Source organism: Maniola jurtina, chromosome 16 (assembly GCF_905333055.1).
Source record: "Maniola jurtina chromosome 16, ilManJurt1.1, whole genome shotgun sequence".
Lineage (NCBI taxonomy): Eukaryota > Metazoa > Arthropoda > Insecta > Lepidoptera > Nymphalidae > Maniola > Maniola jurtina.
In genome coordinates, this window is record NC_060044.1 from 249038 (window position 1) to 267068 (window position 18031).

The 18031-nt window shown below is 37.5% G+C and overlaps 1 protein-coding gene across 1 annotated transcript; it reads right to left on the reverse strand.

Annotated features, from left to right (window-relative positions):
* Positions 1-10231: 10231 nt before the first annotated feature.
* On the reverse strand, positions 10232-17345 carry LOC123872949. The gene is made up of 2 exons (XM_045917565.1): positions 17150-17345; positions 10232-13764 (listed from the first exon to the last, which is right to left on the reverse strand). Exons 1-2 carry the CDS (start codon positions 17156-17158, stop codon positions 12886-12888), a joined length of 888 nt encoding a protein of 295 aa, XP_045773521.1. The 5' UTR covers positions 17159-17345; the 3' UTR covers positions 10232-12885.
* Between the last annotated feature and the right edge of the window lie 686 nt (positions 17346-18031).

The window sequence follows — 18031 nt, forward strand, 5'->3', positions numbered from 1 at the left end:
AATAAATATGGTTTTTGTATCGTTAGTTTGGACGCGTTGTACTACAGGCTGCGCCATGCGGCCGTGTCGGATCACATTACATCGCCTCTTTATTTCGGGGCCATTGAGATTTGAGGCACATTCACTCTCCGAGAGAAGCAACGGAGCTTTCACCGGTTCGCGAATTATGGTGTAACAAGCTTACAGTTGGAGAGCTAGTCATCATTACCTGTTCGATGGACTCGACCGATTTCACGAAAGCAGTGATTCTCGCAACTGAACTGATTAATTACTTCATCATTGTTTGACAATCAGAAAGTATATAATAGTACCTAATTTGAATAAATGACTTTGACTTTGACTGCGGTGGTGTGTTAAATAAAAAAATAGCGCTGATCTTGCGCAATTGATGATAAATCAATTGCTGCCAACAAATCAAGTATATTTATGTCATATAGAACAACACTTATGTCTCTTATGCTACGTCTGTGACTCTACCACCGGTTCGGAATGCAGATTCTACTGAGGAGAGCCGGCAAGAACCTCAGTAGTTCTTCTTTTCAAATTTTAAACTTACAAAATGTAGGTACGCTATCTTTTGGGCAACTGAAAGCTCAACCGGTTGCTTCCACGCTTTGTCACTAAGGAATTCATCAATATAATAGCTTCGACGTAATAAGTATGTATTGTCACTTGTTACGTACAGTGTACACATTGTTTATATTTTTATAATAGGAAATCTAAAACAGCACGAAATGTAACACAACGGCGAGGTGTCTGTCCCAGTGTGCTTCGGTGCATCAGTCAACCCATCCTTACTGCCTTGATATTGAAATATTTAAGATTTCAGAACGGAGTTTATGGCCCACTGTATGATTGTCAAATTGAGTTGAACGGCGATGTATTATAACGAGACGCACGCGCACGCCCAAATATCTGAAACAATACTTAGTTATTGGTAGAACAGGTTAGCGAACTTTATACCAGTTTAGAGCTTGTCTCTAGGTAGGTATTTAGGTATTATCATTAGGGACGACTGAAGAAGATTGGAAATAATAGACACAAATGTGTTCACAAAAAACAGTTAAAGGAGGTAACCCTCAGCTCCTGTTTCCCAAAATAATATAGATAACTTTTTCTTAGTTACAGTATTGTAGTTAGGATTTATAATATTATAATAAGATATTCTTACCATATCTGGAACTATAAAGAAATTAAGAATTTTAAATCGTAATATAATTTAAAAAATCTAGCTTTTCCAGTTTTTGAGAAAATTTACGAGTAACACGTGTCCTGTTGCCTTTAAAATTTATAATTACCGATCCAGTTTAATTAATTAGATTAATTTACATGATATTACCGGTAATATTATCTATAGAAAAGCAGTGGAACCGGTATTATACCTACTGTACATCTTGTATTACTTATACCCAAACAAAAACATTTCATGTGACAAGTGTAAATTAAAAATTTATAACACCCCCGACAAGTGAAGGTTACAGTAACTAGAAAAGAGCTGATAACTTTCAAACGGCTGAACCGATTTTCTTGGATTATAGCTAAGAACACTCTCGATCAAGCCACCTTTCAAACAAAAAAAACTAAATTAAAATTGGTTCATTAGTTTAGGCACTACGGTGCCGCAGACAGATACACAGATACACAGATACACAGACACACAGATACACAGATACACACGTCAAACTTATAACACCCCTCTTCTTGGGTCGGGGGTTAAAAAATAAGAGTCAGTTCCTATCAAAAAGTTTCGGCCATTAAAAGTAGTGATATCAAAAATTATGGCCAGTTCTTTGCTAGGCTCGGTAAATGGAACCATACAGTTTTATATGGTGTATCTTCTTCGTCCACCTTCAAGCTGTCATCGCATTCATAGGATCCTGTTAAAATGTGTTTCAATAATTTATGTCTTAATATTAACACTACAATTTGAAGCTCATTTGGATTGGCAATGGTTTTCTTGTTTTCAGCTTGACAACATTTTTGCACTCCTTTCAATTTTGCCAAGAAAACCATTAAACCAACTTTTGTAAATTTGTTACAATTTTGAATAATCCAAACTATGTATATTCGACCGAGATTAGCAAGGTTGATTGAAACCTCCAAACTCGGCCACCCATCCATTTTCTGAGTTGGGTCAAGGTTGCTTATCCATATATAATAAAAATAGCTACATCCACAGAGAAAGTTTTTGAAAATTGGATGAAGTCGCGGGATAAGCTAGTACTTAGTAGGTACCTACAATAGTGTAACAAATTGATCTAAAACTTACAATTTAAACTTACTATTTTGGTCCATATCTTTTATACTACTGATCCGGTTTTGATGATACTTTCACAGTTCCATAAGTTGAAAGATACTTAATCCAATTATTATAAAAGAATTATTGCAATTCGATGCACAGTTTCGGAGAAATTCATAGACAAACATACAAACACACACACACACGCTTATGAAGTTTGGCACCTCCGCTTAGAAGCCTAACAATAAATAATGTTAATATGTAATAGCGTCTACCTCTATCTAGGACCATAGGCGTATTATAACTTACCTACTTTAATTTTATTAGAACCAAAGACCAGTTAAGATTGACCCCTTACGAGAAATCTTAAAACGCCTATCTTCCTAAATAGTGCACCGATTTCGATGAAACAAAAACTAAATACAGTTCCAAATAAAGTGAAATACGATTTTTAAGACAAAATTAGAATTTGTTACGTATAATTTGTGTTATGTAGGTACAGATAAATTTTCACATATCTTTGAATTGGTCGGTGTTTTATGCAACTTTTCGACATTTTTCGATTTTTTCCTTTGTTTACATACTAAGACTCATAATTGTACCAAATTTCAACTCTCCACGTACAAGGGAAGTGCGTCATAATTTTGGTCAGTCAGTGAGTAGGTCTAGGTCTTAATTTTTGCAATTTTCAGACCTCTGTATCTAAGAAATGGTTAAACGTAAAAATTTGAAACTTACAATTTATCGTTAAATCCACGAGCTTAGCTTATATTTCAAACTAGCCGATGCCCGCGACTTCGCCCGCGTGGATTAAGGTTTTTTGAAATCCCGTGGGAACTCTTTGATTTTCCGGGATAAAAAGTAGCCTATGTGCTAATCCAGGATATTATCTATCTTCATTCCAAATTTCAGCCAAATCCGTCCAGTAGTTTTTGTGTGAAGGAGTAACAAACATACACACACACACACACACACACACGCACACACACACATACAAACTTTCGCCTTTATAATATTAGTGTGATTTCGTAAGATTATCATCACGCGAACCAGAGTTATGAGGGGGGTCAAAACTGCGCGAAATGTTTCGTGTAAATATACTTACTGCGCGCTTAGGCCGGAACTGCCTGACGCACTCCGTGCGTCTCGATGAAGATTCTATGCTATGGTCGCGGGCTTCGATAAGGAATAGCTACCACGTACCACCAAATCAGCGTGGACTATTTTTTGGATTTTCCTCTCGCCAAATAAATTCCCTACCGCTACTCACTGTTCAAGAACGAGTCATAAAAAATTTAAACCAGTAGTTACCTACTTACTCATTGATGCTTTTACGTATTATTCGCAATCCAAAGGGATTTCCGAACAAGCAAAATTATTATCAGGCTGATGATTCACGATAAAATCTAGAAACTGCACAACTTTTCAACACATTTGACATTTATCCATATTTCTTCCTAGCTTTTGCTTGCGACTTCGTCCGCGTGACACAGGTACTTAACTTAAAACTTTTTAGCTCATAATCGGGGATATAATCAGCTACCTATTTGTGAAATAATTCTGGAGATCCTGGGTTGTAACTTTTCAATACGTGCTTTTCAAACAATTAAATATTTCTAGTTTTAATCGTGAAGGAAAATATCGTGAGGAAACCTGCATGCCTGAGAGAATTCCATAATGTACTCAGACTCAAAGATGTGTGAAGTCTGCCAACCCGCACTTGATCAGCGTGGTAGCAAACTGTAAAGAGACCCCAGTTTAAATGTAGGCCGTGATGGGTTGATGACGATGTTAAAACACTCTGAAACCAATTTCTATTCAAAAACTAGGGCATTTCATAGTCTTCATTTTAATGTCAAGTAATAGATACAATATTCTGCAGACACAAAATTATAGGTATTCGGTATTTTGATCCAAGAAATCAATATTGCAACGTTGCAACGGCGCTATAAAAATAAACCGACATTCAGTAGAAAGTTAGCGCTTATTGATAAGTATCATTACGAATAATAAAATTTTGAACGCTTTGAAATAGTGGCACTGTTGATTCTACAGTTTTTACTTTATCTAGGTTATAACTTTAAGGTCTTAGCCGCAATTATTCATAACTTACCTAAGTTAGCTTTCTAGTATAGCTTTTAACGTTATGTGCGTGAATCTGTCACAGGAATTTACAGGAATATGTGGTCGTGTTTGATAATATCTCTAAACAGTTTTGGCACGCAAACGGTTAACGGTAACGTTAACTGAAAAGTTATACTCACTACACTTTTTTTTCAAAAGCGGCTAGCTAGAAAAACTGTCTATTACCAAAAATTGATGTTTCTAAAAAATAATGAATGCTACGTAGGGCTAAAATTTTCAGTCAGTTTTGGTTTGGTTTTATAAGTATGTAAACTTTTAGTTCAAAATTCTAAATATTTTAATTCAAAGAATACCAAGAAATTTCAAAATATTTATTCAATTAAACTTTTACAAGTACTTTTGAATTGTCAAGAGTATATCTACCACTGGTTCGGAATACCTAGTGGTCCAGTGGATAGAAACCAGGAAACATTAGCAAATATTCTTAGGGTTCGACTCGGCGGTGGCTGTCGCGGCAGCGACCATAAAAATTTTGCTAAGTGGTTGAGTCCATATGAAGCTGCCATAATTTTTCTAAAAAGCGGCTAACGCCAAAGAGTCGTTTACAAGTGAATTATTATCTTATCACCAAAAAACATGGGAGTTTAGTATCTAAATAAGTTTACTACGTCCAAACTGAAAACCTTGATCCTAATCGTCATCCTAATCATTTTTTTAAAACATCAGGTTGTAAAAACTCTCTCGTTTTTGGAGATAACTCAAAAACATTTTTTTGGAGTTTTAGAAAAAGGAACGCAGTATTATGGGTTTGACACGCATCCTTCGCTAGGAACGCGCCCTCGCACACCCGTGGTGTAAGGCAGCCTTAACCAATAGCTCGGCCGATGCTGGGCAAGTGGCAGACGTCCCCATTGTAAGGAGGTCCCAACCTACAAGTCGGAAACCGGTCGGGTGACATGACTTCGTTGCAATTTTCTCGTGCGCTGCAGTTCGCAATCTATTTTTATAGCCCGATTGCAAGCCTTACTTTATCTTGCGACATCTTATTTTGATTTGTGACGTTTTTTCTACCAGTAGATAAATACGGGGTTTACATTTTGCTTTTCAATCATTGAACTTGACCATCTTAATCAAATTTTTCTAAATCAAATCTCGCTTTCATCGACATGTGGCTGTGGTAATAGACATCATCACGTCAAAACAACATCCCATCCTGAATATCAATCGATTGCGCTTTGTACTCGTATGTATGAGTCTTAGATTAAATCAAATAAATGTATATGGTAAATATAACCTGTATAAAGCAGCATTAGCATGCAGGCGGCGGCGCGGGCGCCGGCCGTGGAGCGATGGGCTAAGGACGTGTTACCAATGTTACATAATACAACTTACAAGTGACCTACTTGCACATACTGCTAGTCATTTCTGACTGCCCGGTATCCATACTATAATATTGAAAATGAGAAAGGGTGTCTGTCTGTGTCTGCTATCTTTTCACGCCCCAACAGCTTAACCGATTCTGACGAAAGCTACGGAGTTACTTATATCCCAGGAACGGCAATATGCTGCTTTTTATCCCGGAAAATCAAAGAGTTCCCACGGGATTCCTAAAGACCATCGATGCTAAAGACCCATCCGCTTAACCGATTTGTATGAAATTTTGAACCGAGGTAGCGTTGAAAGACCCTCACTAAGTCACTAGGGGTCCAAAAACTGCCATACCCCTTCCATCTTAGACTGCGCATCATCACTTACCACCAGGTGAGATTTTTGACTGCAAGTCAAGGGCTAACCTGTATCTGAATAAAGTAATATAAAATTTGAACTAGAACAGCTGTGTTTTATTATGCAGTTTCCGTATTTGATAACATCAAATCTGTTGATAGTGAGTTATTATTCGCTAACTTGTTAATGTTACCGTGACCTCAGACTACAAGAAATCGTGACTCGATCCAGTTGTTGGCCGCGTATGCTCCGCTAAATACTCAAGCTTGTCTGACTTTGACGTCTTAAACTTACAGCCTTAATAAAAAGGCCTTATTGCTTACATTCTATCGGATCCAACGTACCTATCCATAGATTATCAGAGTACCTAGGGATTTCCAATTTAATACGGTAAGTATCTTATAATACTCAGTAGGTATACCTTGGTTTTTCGCTAGGTTTTTTAAATAAAATAAAGTATATAGTATTAATATCGATAATTACCTTAAGCTTTTATTAGTAAAAACTAATAAAGGCTTAAGGTAATTTTCGATATTAATTAAAAACCTAAATCTGCGCGGATAAAGTCACGGACATCTAGTTTTGAATTAAATAAAGTAATGCCCGAAGGTGATACATTCTATCTACCTACTCAGCAAACAATTCAAGGTCATAGATGACAATACCTAATTAAAGAGGATTACCTACCTAACGATAAAATAATCTTTCGTTCTGTAATTAGCTTAGTGTCGTCGTATTACTCAACGTCTGCCCTTTGACCCGCACGAAGCGTAGATGAGCTCACGTCATACAGTGAACTTGACATTGGGTGTGAACTGTGAAGGCGGGACTGGTTAAACCATGCCTTATCGGCCTCACCGAGACTAGTGGAGTGAGAGCATTTGCATCCAATCGAGGGTGGGCGGTTACAGTCTGATGTTGCGGCTACATTAAGGTTAACGTCAAATCCCAACAACGCCATAATTATCGCGATAATCAATCAATAAACTGAGTGGCCACACTTGAACGGTTAACGTATCATGCCAATTGAAATGGGTTTAAAATCGTCTAACGCCAAACGGCATTGTGAATGCCGTTGTACGTTGATCGTGGCTACATCTAGGTTTAACGGGAAACGCCGTTAAACATCGCGTTGTTGGCTGGGCCATACATTAGCATTTTGACTATAGGTACTTACTTATCTGCATAGTTACCTGCGCGGAACTACATTAGCTATCACTACCTATATAAATGCGATTGTAGTTTGTCCTTCAGTCACGCTGCAACGGAACAATGGATCGACGTGATTTTTTGCTAGTTAATAAAACCCTATTAATTGGGGCCGAAGTAAAAGTACATACAGTTGATAATCTTGACACTACATATTTCATTCACTTCGGTGTGGGTTACGCCGGTCATATAGCTCGTAACACGACACTGGGTTGCGACAGTGCAAGGGAACACCGCAATAACACACATACATGCGTTTGACAATGCATTTATTGCGAAAACCTTAACATAATTTAACATTTCATCTATTAAGCTGAGGACTCCTATGCGAGCTGTAACTGTAACACGATGTAGCAATAGTTTTGCTGTTTGCTCGTTAACATCTACATAACATATTTATATTTGTATGACATACAGAAGTGCTCCAAATAACGTACTTTAATTTGCCATACAACTATTTTGACAGTTGCAATTAAGGCCTGCATAGACGAGGGACCATTGTACGCGGAGAACTAAAGTCCGTCATATTTTACTACGGTTTTCCGTCGTACTATTACCCCAGTTTTACGATATATATCGTAGGATATACGATTACGGTACGATTTACGATATTTATCGTAAAACTGTGCTATTACTTCATATGTGAGAAATTTTTGACCTCCGCGGACAATAGCCCCTTGCCTGCGCAGGTTCTTAAGTATAGCTTGAGTACGGGCAATTTTACTAAACTTATACTACCTATCCTGCTAATGTCAATCTAACACAAAAGATACAGTATCGTACTTTGCCTTTGGTTTTAGGGCCAATAACTTAGTCGACCAAACACATTATGTTTTGCATTTGCTTGAATAAAGAGATCAAATTGTACTGAATGACGTTAACTGCAGTCACGAAAAGCTTTTGACATTCGTTTTTTTTTTTTTCAAATTTTGATCTTTCTGTATAAATTAACGTTTGCTTGTACACATTGGTTCTTGTCCCATACTCTATGAAATTATGTACCTACGAAGTCGTACAACGATTAGTTACATATTAAAGTTACAGATCGCACGTGAGCTCTGAGCTTTATGTACAATAATTTATAATTCACTTTGTTTACATATCTCGTTATAAATAGGAATCTTCATTGAAATATAATGAATACGAACATTTTTAACTATAAGGCAATTTTATATCACATTGGTGGTTTTGACCCATCGCACATTGTAAAGATGGCGAAACATAATTTTTGTTAAATCATGTACCACTTTTAAAAGATACGGCGATGTACCTGTGCAGAAACCTTATTTTTGAATGGCACGAAAACAATCTCCGCCAAAGAAAATTCAGGAAGAATACTATAAAATCAACCAAATATGTATAACAACTGTGACTATAGCAATGTTATAGTCAACCATGCTAAGACCTATGATCTATGAAGTTGAGTTGTGCGTTGCTATGACCGGGAATACACCAGTAAGTTTTACTCACGTAAGTAGCTTACATGATTAACTTACGACTTTACTAAAGTAAACACTCGTATAAGTACATTCACTATAGTAAAGCTGTTATGTAATAATGTAAGCTACTTACGTGAGTAAAACTTACATGTAATCGCCTAATGGTTCAGTTAAGGTGACGCTTTGTCAGCAAACATTTTTTATGATCAGGCATTGATATTGGCTTTTGCTATGCCGTCTCTACAATGTACGCTAGGTCTTTAATAAAGGTTACACTCTAGTTGAGTAAAAAAATTAACATGCTGTTTTTAAATACTTTTCAATGGAAGGATTACAAATAGAGAAGTTTCTAGAAATATTCTTGCGAGCGTAAGTTTAAAGTTCCATTTTTTTATTGGTTGAGATATTTTAATGATTCTTTCATATGATATTATTATATTTTACTTAAATTTTTTTGGTAAGCAATTTATTAATTAAAAAAATTAAAAACTTCTCCAATACAGGTTCTTAAAACCCAAATATTTTTCCGTGCTTCGCAAGAGTGTAACCTAGAATATAATTTAATTTTACCAGTTACCAAACGCTTTAACAGATTATTATCATTGGAATTTAATATAAATAAACAATTTTCCACCATTCCTGGCATTGCATAGAAAACATCTAAATGTAGAACTAACCCAATAACATTATACCTATCAATCTCAATAATTGTATATGTATATTTTATTATTAAATAGTTTTATAATTAAATTAAATTGACTATTATAATATTATTATGCTTAATTCATTACGGCAGGCTTTTAAAACATTTGTATTTCATTTTTTATACTTATTAAGACACGTAACAAGTTATTGTTTTTAATAAGACACGGTAGGTACTTATATTAATTTTAAGTAAGTACATTTTCATAAGTAATTCTTAACAAGTGTAAATTAAAAATTTATAACACCCCCGACGATCCAAAGTATTTGAGTATTTAGGCAACGTCCATCTTGGCAGCTTGACATTTGTCTATTGACATAGTATTATGAACCTAACGGTTATCTAACCTTCTTTTGTACAAGAAAACCAGAAAAGAGCTGATAACTCTTAAACGGCTGAACCAATTTTTTTAGATTATAGCTAAGAACACTCTCGATCAAGCCACCTTTCAAACAAAAAAAACTAAATTAAAATCGGTTCATTCGTTTAGGCGCTACGATGCCACAGACAGATACACAGATACACAGATACACAGATACACAGATACACAGATACACAGATACACAGATACACAGACACACAGATACACAGATACACACGTCAAACTTATAACACCCCTCTTTTTGGGTCGGGGGTTAAAAATGAACTGTTTTACTCTAAGATATAAATTGTCATTGGTTTGTCACTATCGTAAAATTACTGACATATCATTAAAAATATGTTAAATACAAAAGATACTTAAGTGCTGTACCCAATGATATTATATAAGTAACATACGTATCATAATAGTAAAAAAAAATAAGTTAATAATAAGTTAATAATATGTTGCACACATATACAAGTCTAGACTCTAGAGTGAAGATTTAAAACTACTGCATTTAAGTCCCGTTCCTGGATATATAGCTATCTTTTGTACTCTCATGCATTATTAATTATCTTCTGTCTTAATCATCAGCGAGAAAGGATTTTATACGCCACGTAATATAATGTATATGGTATAATATAATATCATTGGCTGTACCTACTGATTATTATGTATATTTATGTATTTCATGATTATTGACAGTAATTATGTAAATATATAACTAAATACATAATAATACATGCATCCACTAAGTGTAAAACGAGTTTCTAACTTGTGCAGCTTAGGTATAAAGTTAGGTATTGTTATGTACTTTATTAAATAGTTTAAGGCACAGTGCTGTTTTGACACATCTATTTTATTTACTACAAAATATAAATATCTTTTAATACATTTAAATTTTAATACAATACGAACGACATTCTATAATTTCATCTGTATTTATTCATCTTGGACTTGTCTGATACAAGATGTTCATCTTGTCAATAATGCATCTATTGGTAAAAAATACATAAAAATAAACTTTATACTTTAAAATACAAATAACACCTAGGTACGCCAAAAAGAGCTACCTGTAAAATGCACACTGAAAATGCATTCCCATTCATGATTTAAAAGTTATTTAAATAAATACTAATTAATAAGAATATATACCTACTCGATATAATAATAAATATCCCTAGTCAATGAATTCCAGCTTCATTTTACAATACATAGAGAATTTAGTACAGGTTGTTATGTATACAGGGTGTAACCAGAAACTCTAGCAAAAACTTAGCGTTATTATTATAGGTACCTACTACCATCACAATCCAATGCCAATAACCATTTGCCTTATCAAACAAAACTCAAATCAATATCCCACCTACGACGCAGCATTGACTTCGAGTGACCTATTTACGGAACGTTCGTTGACCTCTAGCTTCACTCGGATGTTTTATTTGCGAACTTTTAAAAAACACGTTTTTTTAATGTTATCTAATCAGTAATCGTCGGTACTCCCACCAGTATTCGTTTTTGCTAGCGTTCTGGTTACACCCTGCATGGATAATATGTGAAAGTAAGTCTTAATTAAATGTGAATTATACAAATTATACATGCCGGCAGACGACGGTCGCCGATTAAGTGCACCCAATCGAAAGTATGCGGAGCGATACTCTGGGCACGTCGCGAACGCAATTACTAGCTTTAAACAAGGAAAGTAAGTAATTCGGTAAGTACATTCATTCATATAATCTAATCCATTGTTTCTCAACCATTTTTGTCACGACCCACGAAAAAGCCAAAAAGTTAAGTAACCAGTGTAAAACTAAATAATGGATTGATAGGGGCTAAGAAAGAAGAAGAACAAGTAAAACTAGCTTTTCCCCGCGATACTAATTTCAAACCCCTGTTTTATCCGTTTAGGGATTGAATTTTCAAAAAACCTTTCCTAGCGGATGTCTACGTTAGGTAGGTATAGGTAATAGCTACCTGCATGCCAAATTTCAGCCTGATTCGTCTAGTTGTTTGACCTGTGCGTCGATAAATCAATCAGTCAGCTTTTCAATAAAACGCGATGGAATAAGTAACACTTCTGATACAAAATACTTTTTTTCTTTAACCCCGACGTTTTTGGCCCATTGAATAGGTACAAATCTTAACTCATTTCCAAGCAAAACGGCCAAAAACTGTTCTAAAATTGAGTGCAAAGCTCATGATTTCAATCACTGAATACAAACTTGAACTCATCTTATTTTTGAACCGACCCCTTTTAATAAGAAACGCGACCCTTAGGTTGAGAAACAATGACATAATCTAACAACATCTAACCCCAAAAATAAATAAGTCCTAAACACTCTTGAGAATGACTCGAACGCATACAAAATTAACAACATAGACCCGATTAAATTACAACGGCATAATCAATCTATCTTTAATCTATCGATAAGTTACTTAGCAACGTTGTCATTCGTTAAAGAATACGATACAGTTTTGACAATCATTAATAACAACATTGCTAAGTAACTAACTTATAGGACAGAGGGCAGATAGGATTGACTTAATTTTGAACACTAAAATAATCGATATTAAAAATTGGAACGATAATGGCGAAGCACGAACAACGTAGAAAGAGTAAAGACTGAAACTTTAAGTGAGATGTACATAGTTTGTAATATTTACATTGTACTTGTGGTTTGTTGCAGCCGACGCACGTGTTCTCACGCCTCGTGTGAGGCAGCGGCAGTGCGATACTGCGGGAAAGCGCCCGCCGCCGCAAAAACTCCATCAGTTTTTCAGTAGGCTGTAAATATCGAACAATAGGAAGAAACTGTCTCACTCACATCGTCTGCCGCGTCGCTTTCCAACACCGCGAACATAATTGCCGCCGTGGATAACCATCATTTGCATTGTTCTGGAGAAAATTAATCGTTCCACATTCGATCGGTGAAAGAAATCGATCGGCAAATCGTCCCGCTCCGGCTTGCTGGAACCTCGAACCGTACACTCCGTCCCACAGTCCGCCGGAGCCACACACCGCCGTGCGACGGACACTGTCCACGCGGAAGGTTCCGCTCGCTTCGTTTACGAAACTTTGGCGTCACACGCCCTAACATTACGCGTCCGTTCCCTTAGCTTACAACTAGGCCGCTCCGGCTTCCTGCTTCTGTTGGATGATGGACTCCCACTGCGCTATAAGGCGCGTGGAGCTCGGCGCGAGGAACTCCTGACCGGGCGCCAGCTCGCAAAGCTCCGCCAGGGATTTCGCAGGCTTCAAACTACCCAAGGACTCCTGCCCCGAACTATTCCTAGGCGACGGCGACCTCAGCTCCTCGTTCAGCGCCTCGTATAATTCACCGATAGACTTCGTCGCTTTCAGTTTCCCAGGGAGAGGTATGTCTTCCTCATCGGATTCCGAAGTCGTATCGGTATCGCTCAGGTCTATATCGAAAGGTTTCTGTTTTTTCCTCATCTTTTTCAATTCATGTTCCCTGTCCTTCATTTCTCGCAATTCTTTTTGGATCTTCTCTTCGACGGGAACGAAGCCCTTGCGTACGGGTTTGCCTTCGGACGTGCGCGTGATGACAGCCGGAGTGTCGACCGGCGTGATGGCGGTCGGTGGAAATATCAGTTGGGGAGCGATAGCTGTGGGTGTGGTCGCGGAAGCGGGCGAGGTGACCGGCAACTTTCCCTTGTTGGCGATGAACCTTTGCATGATACCTTTGGTGCCGTTTTGAGGAGTGAACCTGCGCGTGTAGCCGTTGGTGTTGAGGGTGGTTTGGGCGGCGGGCGTGGCGGGCCCGACGGGGCCCAGCAGGTGCGAGGTCGACACCGCTCTGTTGAGAGACCTCTGCGACTCTGCATTTCCATTGACGTGCCCGTTTTGTTTGTTCACGTCGATCGTCGATTCCGACAGGAGCCTGTTGATTCTGAAATGACCTTCTTTGAACTCGCGCTCCCTTTCCGTCACTTCGTATATCTCCCTCTGGATCCTTGAGAGAGAATCTTCTTTCATCATTGACTGTAAAGACAGAAACCGATCGTTAATTTTCGTATTTCAACTATTAACAGTGAACGTAGTCAAAGCTATATGTCAAGCAGATAAGTATGTATGTATGTGATATATTTTGTGCAAGAAGTGCCCGCTTGTCCGTGATACTGCTATGCTACGTACTAGTTTACTTGTATTGACCTTACGCTGTGACATGAATGCATGGAAACCGGTTTTCGCAATCCGCACATGCACATTATTTGACTTTTATTTATAGATTCTCGCAGATAGCATAGGCCTACTTATCACGTAATACTAGCGTGACTTCAAAATATGATATGTATGTATTCAATTGAAATGAGTCACATTATTAATTACACAGCTTAGACACTTTCTAGAACAGATGTTTAATTAAATTGATTACGACATAATATTTCACATCTTTTATTTTATCGAATACGTTTTGGCTTTACCAAGTACACGAAGATAACCGACTGAATCCATACTTCCAGATACTAAGTAATATTATAAATGCGAAAGTGTGTCTGTCTGTCTGATATCTTTTTACAACAGATGCGATAAAATAATGTTTGTAATTTAATAGAAAGATGGCTTGCGTTGTTATATTGTTCTTCTTGTTCTCTTGATTCTGTATACTGGGTATCATGAGTTTGTTAAATCTACACATAAACATTTAAAAAGTAAGTAGGTAGTATTAGAATAGAATAGAAAACTTTTACACTTGTAATAGTTTATTTTAATAAAAATTTACCTATTCTTTTGAATCGTCAAAATAATTTAACACTACGTTCGTATGTAACTACGTATACGTAGGTACAGAGTAGTAACTTTGATAGAAAATCTTATTCTTTTTCATAGATTATGTAGGATTATATTTCATTTGTTTTAAACCCTACTTGCAAGAAGATAAATATCTGATCTTTACAATATAAGGCTATCTTGGCATTGACGGATACTGTTTAGGTCAACCATCATTCATTTTTCACTTTTAGCGCCAACACAATATGTGGGTAGACACTAATAATAATTTATAGTACAGTTACCTTATACGCTAGGATTCCTAGAAACTGCCATTAACCTTCATCCAGAAACTATGTCATTCCGCAGTTCTGTGGTTCTGACCAATTAAGATAACATGTAAGGCTGCCTTTTCATCATGGGACTGCTATCACTTTTATGCATGGCACGATAGTATTATAGTAAATCGAGCCTTTGAAAAGAGCAATCACCAAGTGTCTTACTGGCTCTTTTCGGTAGGAAAGGCATTCCGAACCATTGATAGATAGATGCTTTGACGATTCAAAGTACCTAACTACTTGTAAAAGTTTATTTGTATAAAAATCTATCTATTCTACTCTCATAAGAAAACTCAGAGTCATTCAGCGATGGAGAGACCTATGCTTGGAGTTTCTCTTCGTGATTAAATCAGAAATGAGGAGAGCCAACGGGAACTAGAGTAACCCCGACATAGCTAAAGGGGTTGCAAAGCTAAAGTGATAGGTAAATAGGTATAGACGTTGGGGTCCGAAGGTGCTAGGTAGACTGGCAGTCTCGCACTGAAAAGCGCAACGTTCGAAGACCCCTAATTAGGTGGGCAGACATCAAACAAGTTGCAGGGAGCCGCTGAATTCAGGCGGCGCAACACCGTGGCGTGTGGACGTTCCTACAAGAGACCTATATCCAGCAGTGGACGCCTATCGATTGATGGTGAAGATTCTATTCTATTCCTAACACACCCTTGGTGGAAAGCCAGTTATAACTGATGTGCACCTATTTTGGCGAAGATTTGAATCTAAGGTAACGTAAGGTAAGTAGATAACAAGATAAAGTTTTGGAGGTCCCCACCTTTTTGGATGTAGCATCCGTCAGGTCGATTTTTCTCGTATAAAATGTAGCCTATGCCACCCGGACTATAATATAATAACGAATCGATTGACACCTCATTCATCAAAATTGGCTCAGTAGTTTAGGTGCTATGGTGGAACATACAAATACAAACCTACATACATATAGACTGCTAAGTTCATAAGGCTTTGCCGTAGTCGGGTAACTAAGGCAAATAGGCAATTAGGTATAATATCCAGTCATTTGTTGCATCGATAGGCGGTCTGAGTGCACATTCGCTACGAGTGATTGTTATTTTAATTTGCCTTTTCACGCTCTCCTCGACGGCTAAAGCGTGAAAAGTTGCCGATCAGCTGAACTGATCGATATTGATCTCTCTTTAAAATATGGGTATAGGTACCCACTACCTACCTATGTACCGAAGTACCTACTTTCTGTATGTGAAATAGTCGAACTCTATTCATCTGAAGAATAGTTACCTCTACCTACCTATAGATTTATTTATTTTTTGTAAATATTTTACAGACAAAGAGGTTCTCAATTCAACTGTATGTTTTGTAGTGTTTGCGATTACTGAAGTCGGGGTTTTTTTTTATTATTTTTACATAGACTGGACTATGCAATAAGTAGGTAGGTGCAATAATAACTATTTAAATATATTGGAAAAGTTTAAGTAGTAGTTATACCCACTCCTATAAACTGCCACTAATTATTTTTTTCGAATACCAAGGCATACCTTACATAATGTAATGAATTAGAGATACCTATTAGATGTAGGTAGATGGTATACACCAACTTAATTAAAATAAGATTTAGAGCAATTTGAGTTGCGCCTGTGGAAGCAGGTACCAATTCGAAAAAAGATAAGTGAATGCGGGTAGTTTAACCCGATTCCAATTGTATTTGGTGAATAGTTATTGAAAAAAAAATAGCTATTAAGTAAGGTAATATGCGTATGCATATCTGAGAATTGATCATAAGTACTATTATTTATAGTACCAAGATATGTAGGTACTAGGTAGGTATATATGCTTAGGTAGTACGTGGAACCCATTAAGTGGCTCTGATAAATGAAATGGAAACAGTCGATAATCACGTTATTAGCATCGCACGGACAATGATAACAGCCCACTCATTTAATAGCAAGAATGTTCGATACCAATAGGAATGGAATAATATCGGAGATAATACGCCGCGCTGCCTTATCAGAATAATCAGATGTATAACAGTACATAGCTAATCTTGGCGGATGCGACGCGAAAGAACCGCGTATCTCGAGACCTCGTAAAAGCTTTCTAGTTCCAGGCTCCAGGTACCTCATGGGCCCGGCATACATTCCCAAACTTACGATTTTATTCAAAGTATGAAATATGAAAGTGCATTACATGGGATACATGAGTGGCGCTACCACGCGTACTGCATGCATAGTAGACCGAGCGGGTCCGAGGCGACGACCTACGAACTCGCGATTAGAATCGCAGGACCAAAGAATGGGAGCGCGCTCTTGGCCGGCGGCACGCATTCCTCGCTAGGCTTGTTCGATACTCACTTCAGTCATGGTGAGCACTGGAGAACAATCCGATACGAGCAGGAAGTCACTAAACTTCACGATACACACATCACGGACACCTGCCACGATAGCGAGACGGTTGCTGCTGCGGGCTGCGGGCGACGCGCGTCGGCGACCGGGCGCGGGCTAACGTCCTCTGCTGTGTGTGCCGGTGTTCCCAGCCGCGACGTATCGCGCTCACCTACTTAGCGCGAGCGAGAGAGCTAGCCTTTACCTGTACTAAAAAGAAAGAAAGGGGCATAGCGCTTATTTAGACCGACCGCAAACATTGACAGAAAAACTAACGCCCGCTGGAAGGGCATGCTGCCACCTGTCTTCCTATACTTATCTAATAAGCCGTTAACAGCAAAAAATACTTTTTCAGTTATCGCCAAAAACCTATAACCTGTGTGACCTGTATCAGCAAATAAATAAATAAATTGATTGATTGATTGATTGATTGAAAATCGTGAAAATTATATCGTGTTATATTATGTGTCTAGAAACGAATGTTTCTAAATAAGAACGCGTAGGACCAATGTTTTAGTAAGTTTTAGTTACGCTCCTACAAAGCATACTTTTTGGAACTTTCTTAAAAATCCAAATTTTTTGGCGGTAACTCTGTTTTATTGCAGTTGACGGCTTTTTAATTATAGTTAGGACGGCAGCATGCTAGACTCCACCAACTGTCAGAATCTTGCCTAATCAAACGTTAGCTTCTGATGCTTGCCGATAGAACGCCAAAAAATAGCTGGATCAGAAAGTTAGAAGACGTGCTCTCCATACACTTTGTACAAGTTTAAAGATCTATTAAAAGTATGCTCATGAAAAAAGCTAAAGTAATCGAAGATTATGCAAGTGTGGCTTTTACTCGCAGCTCAT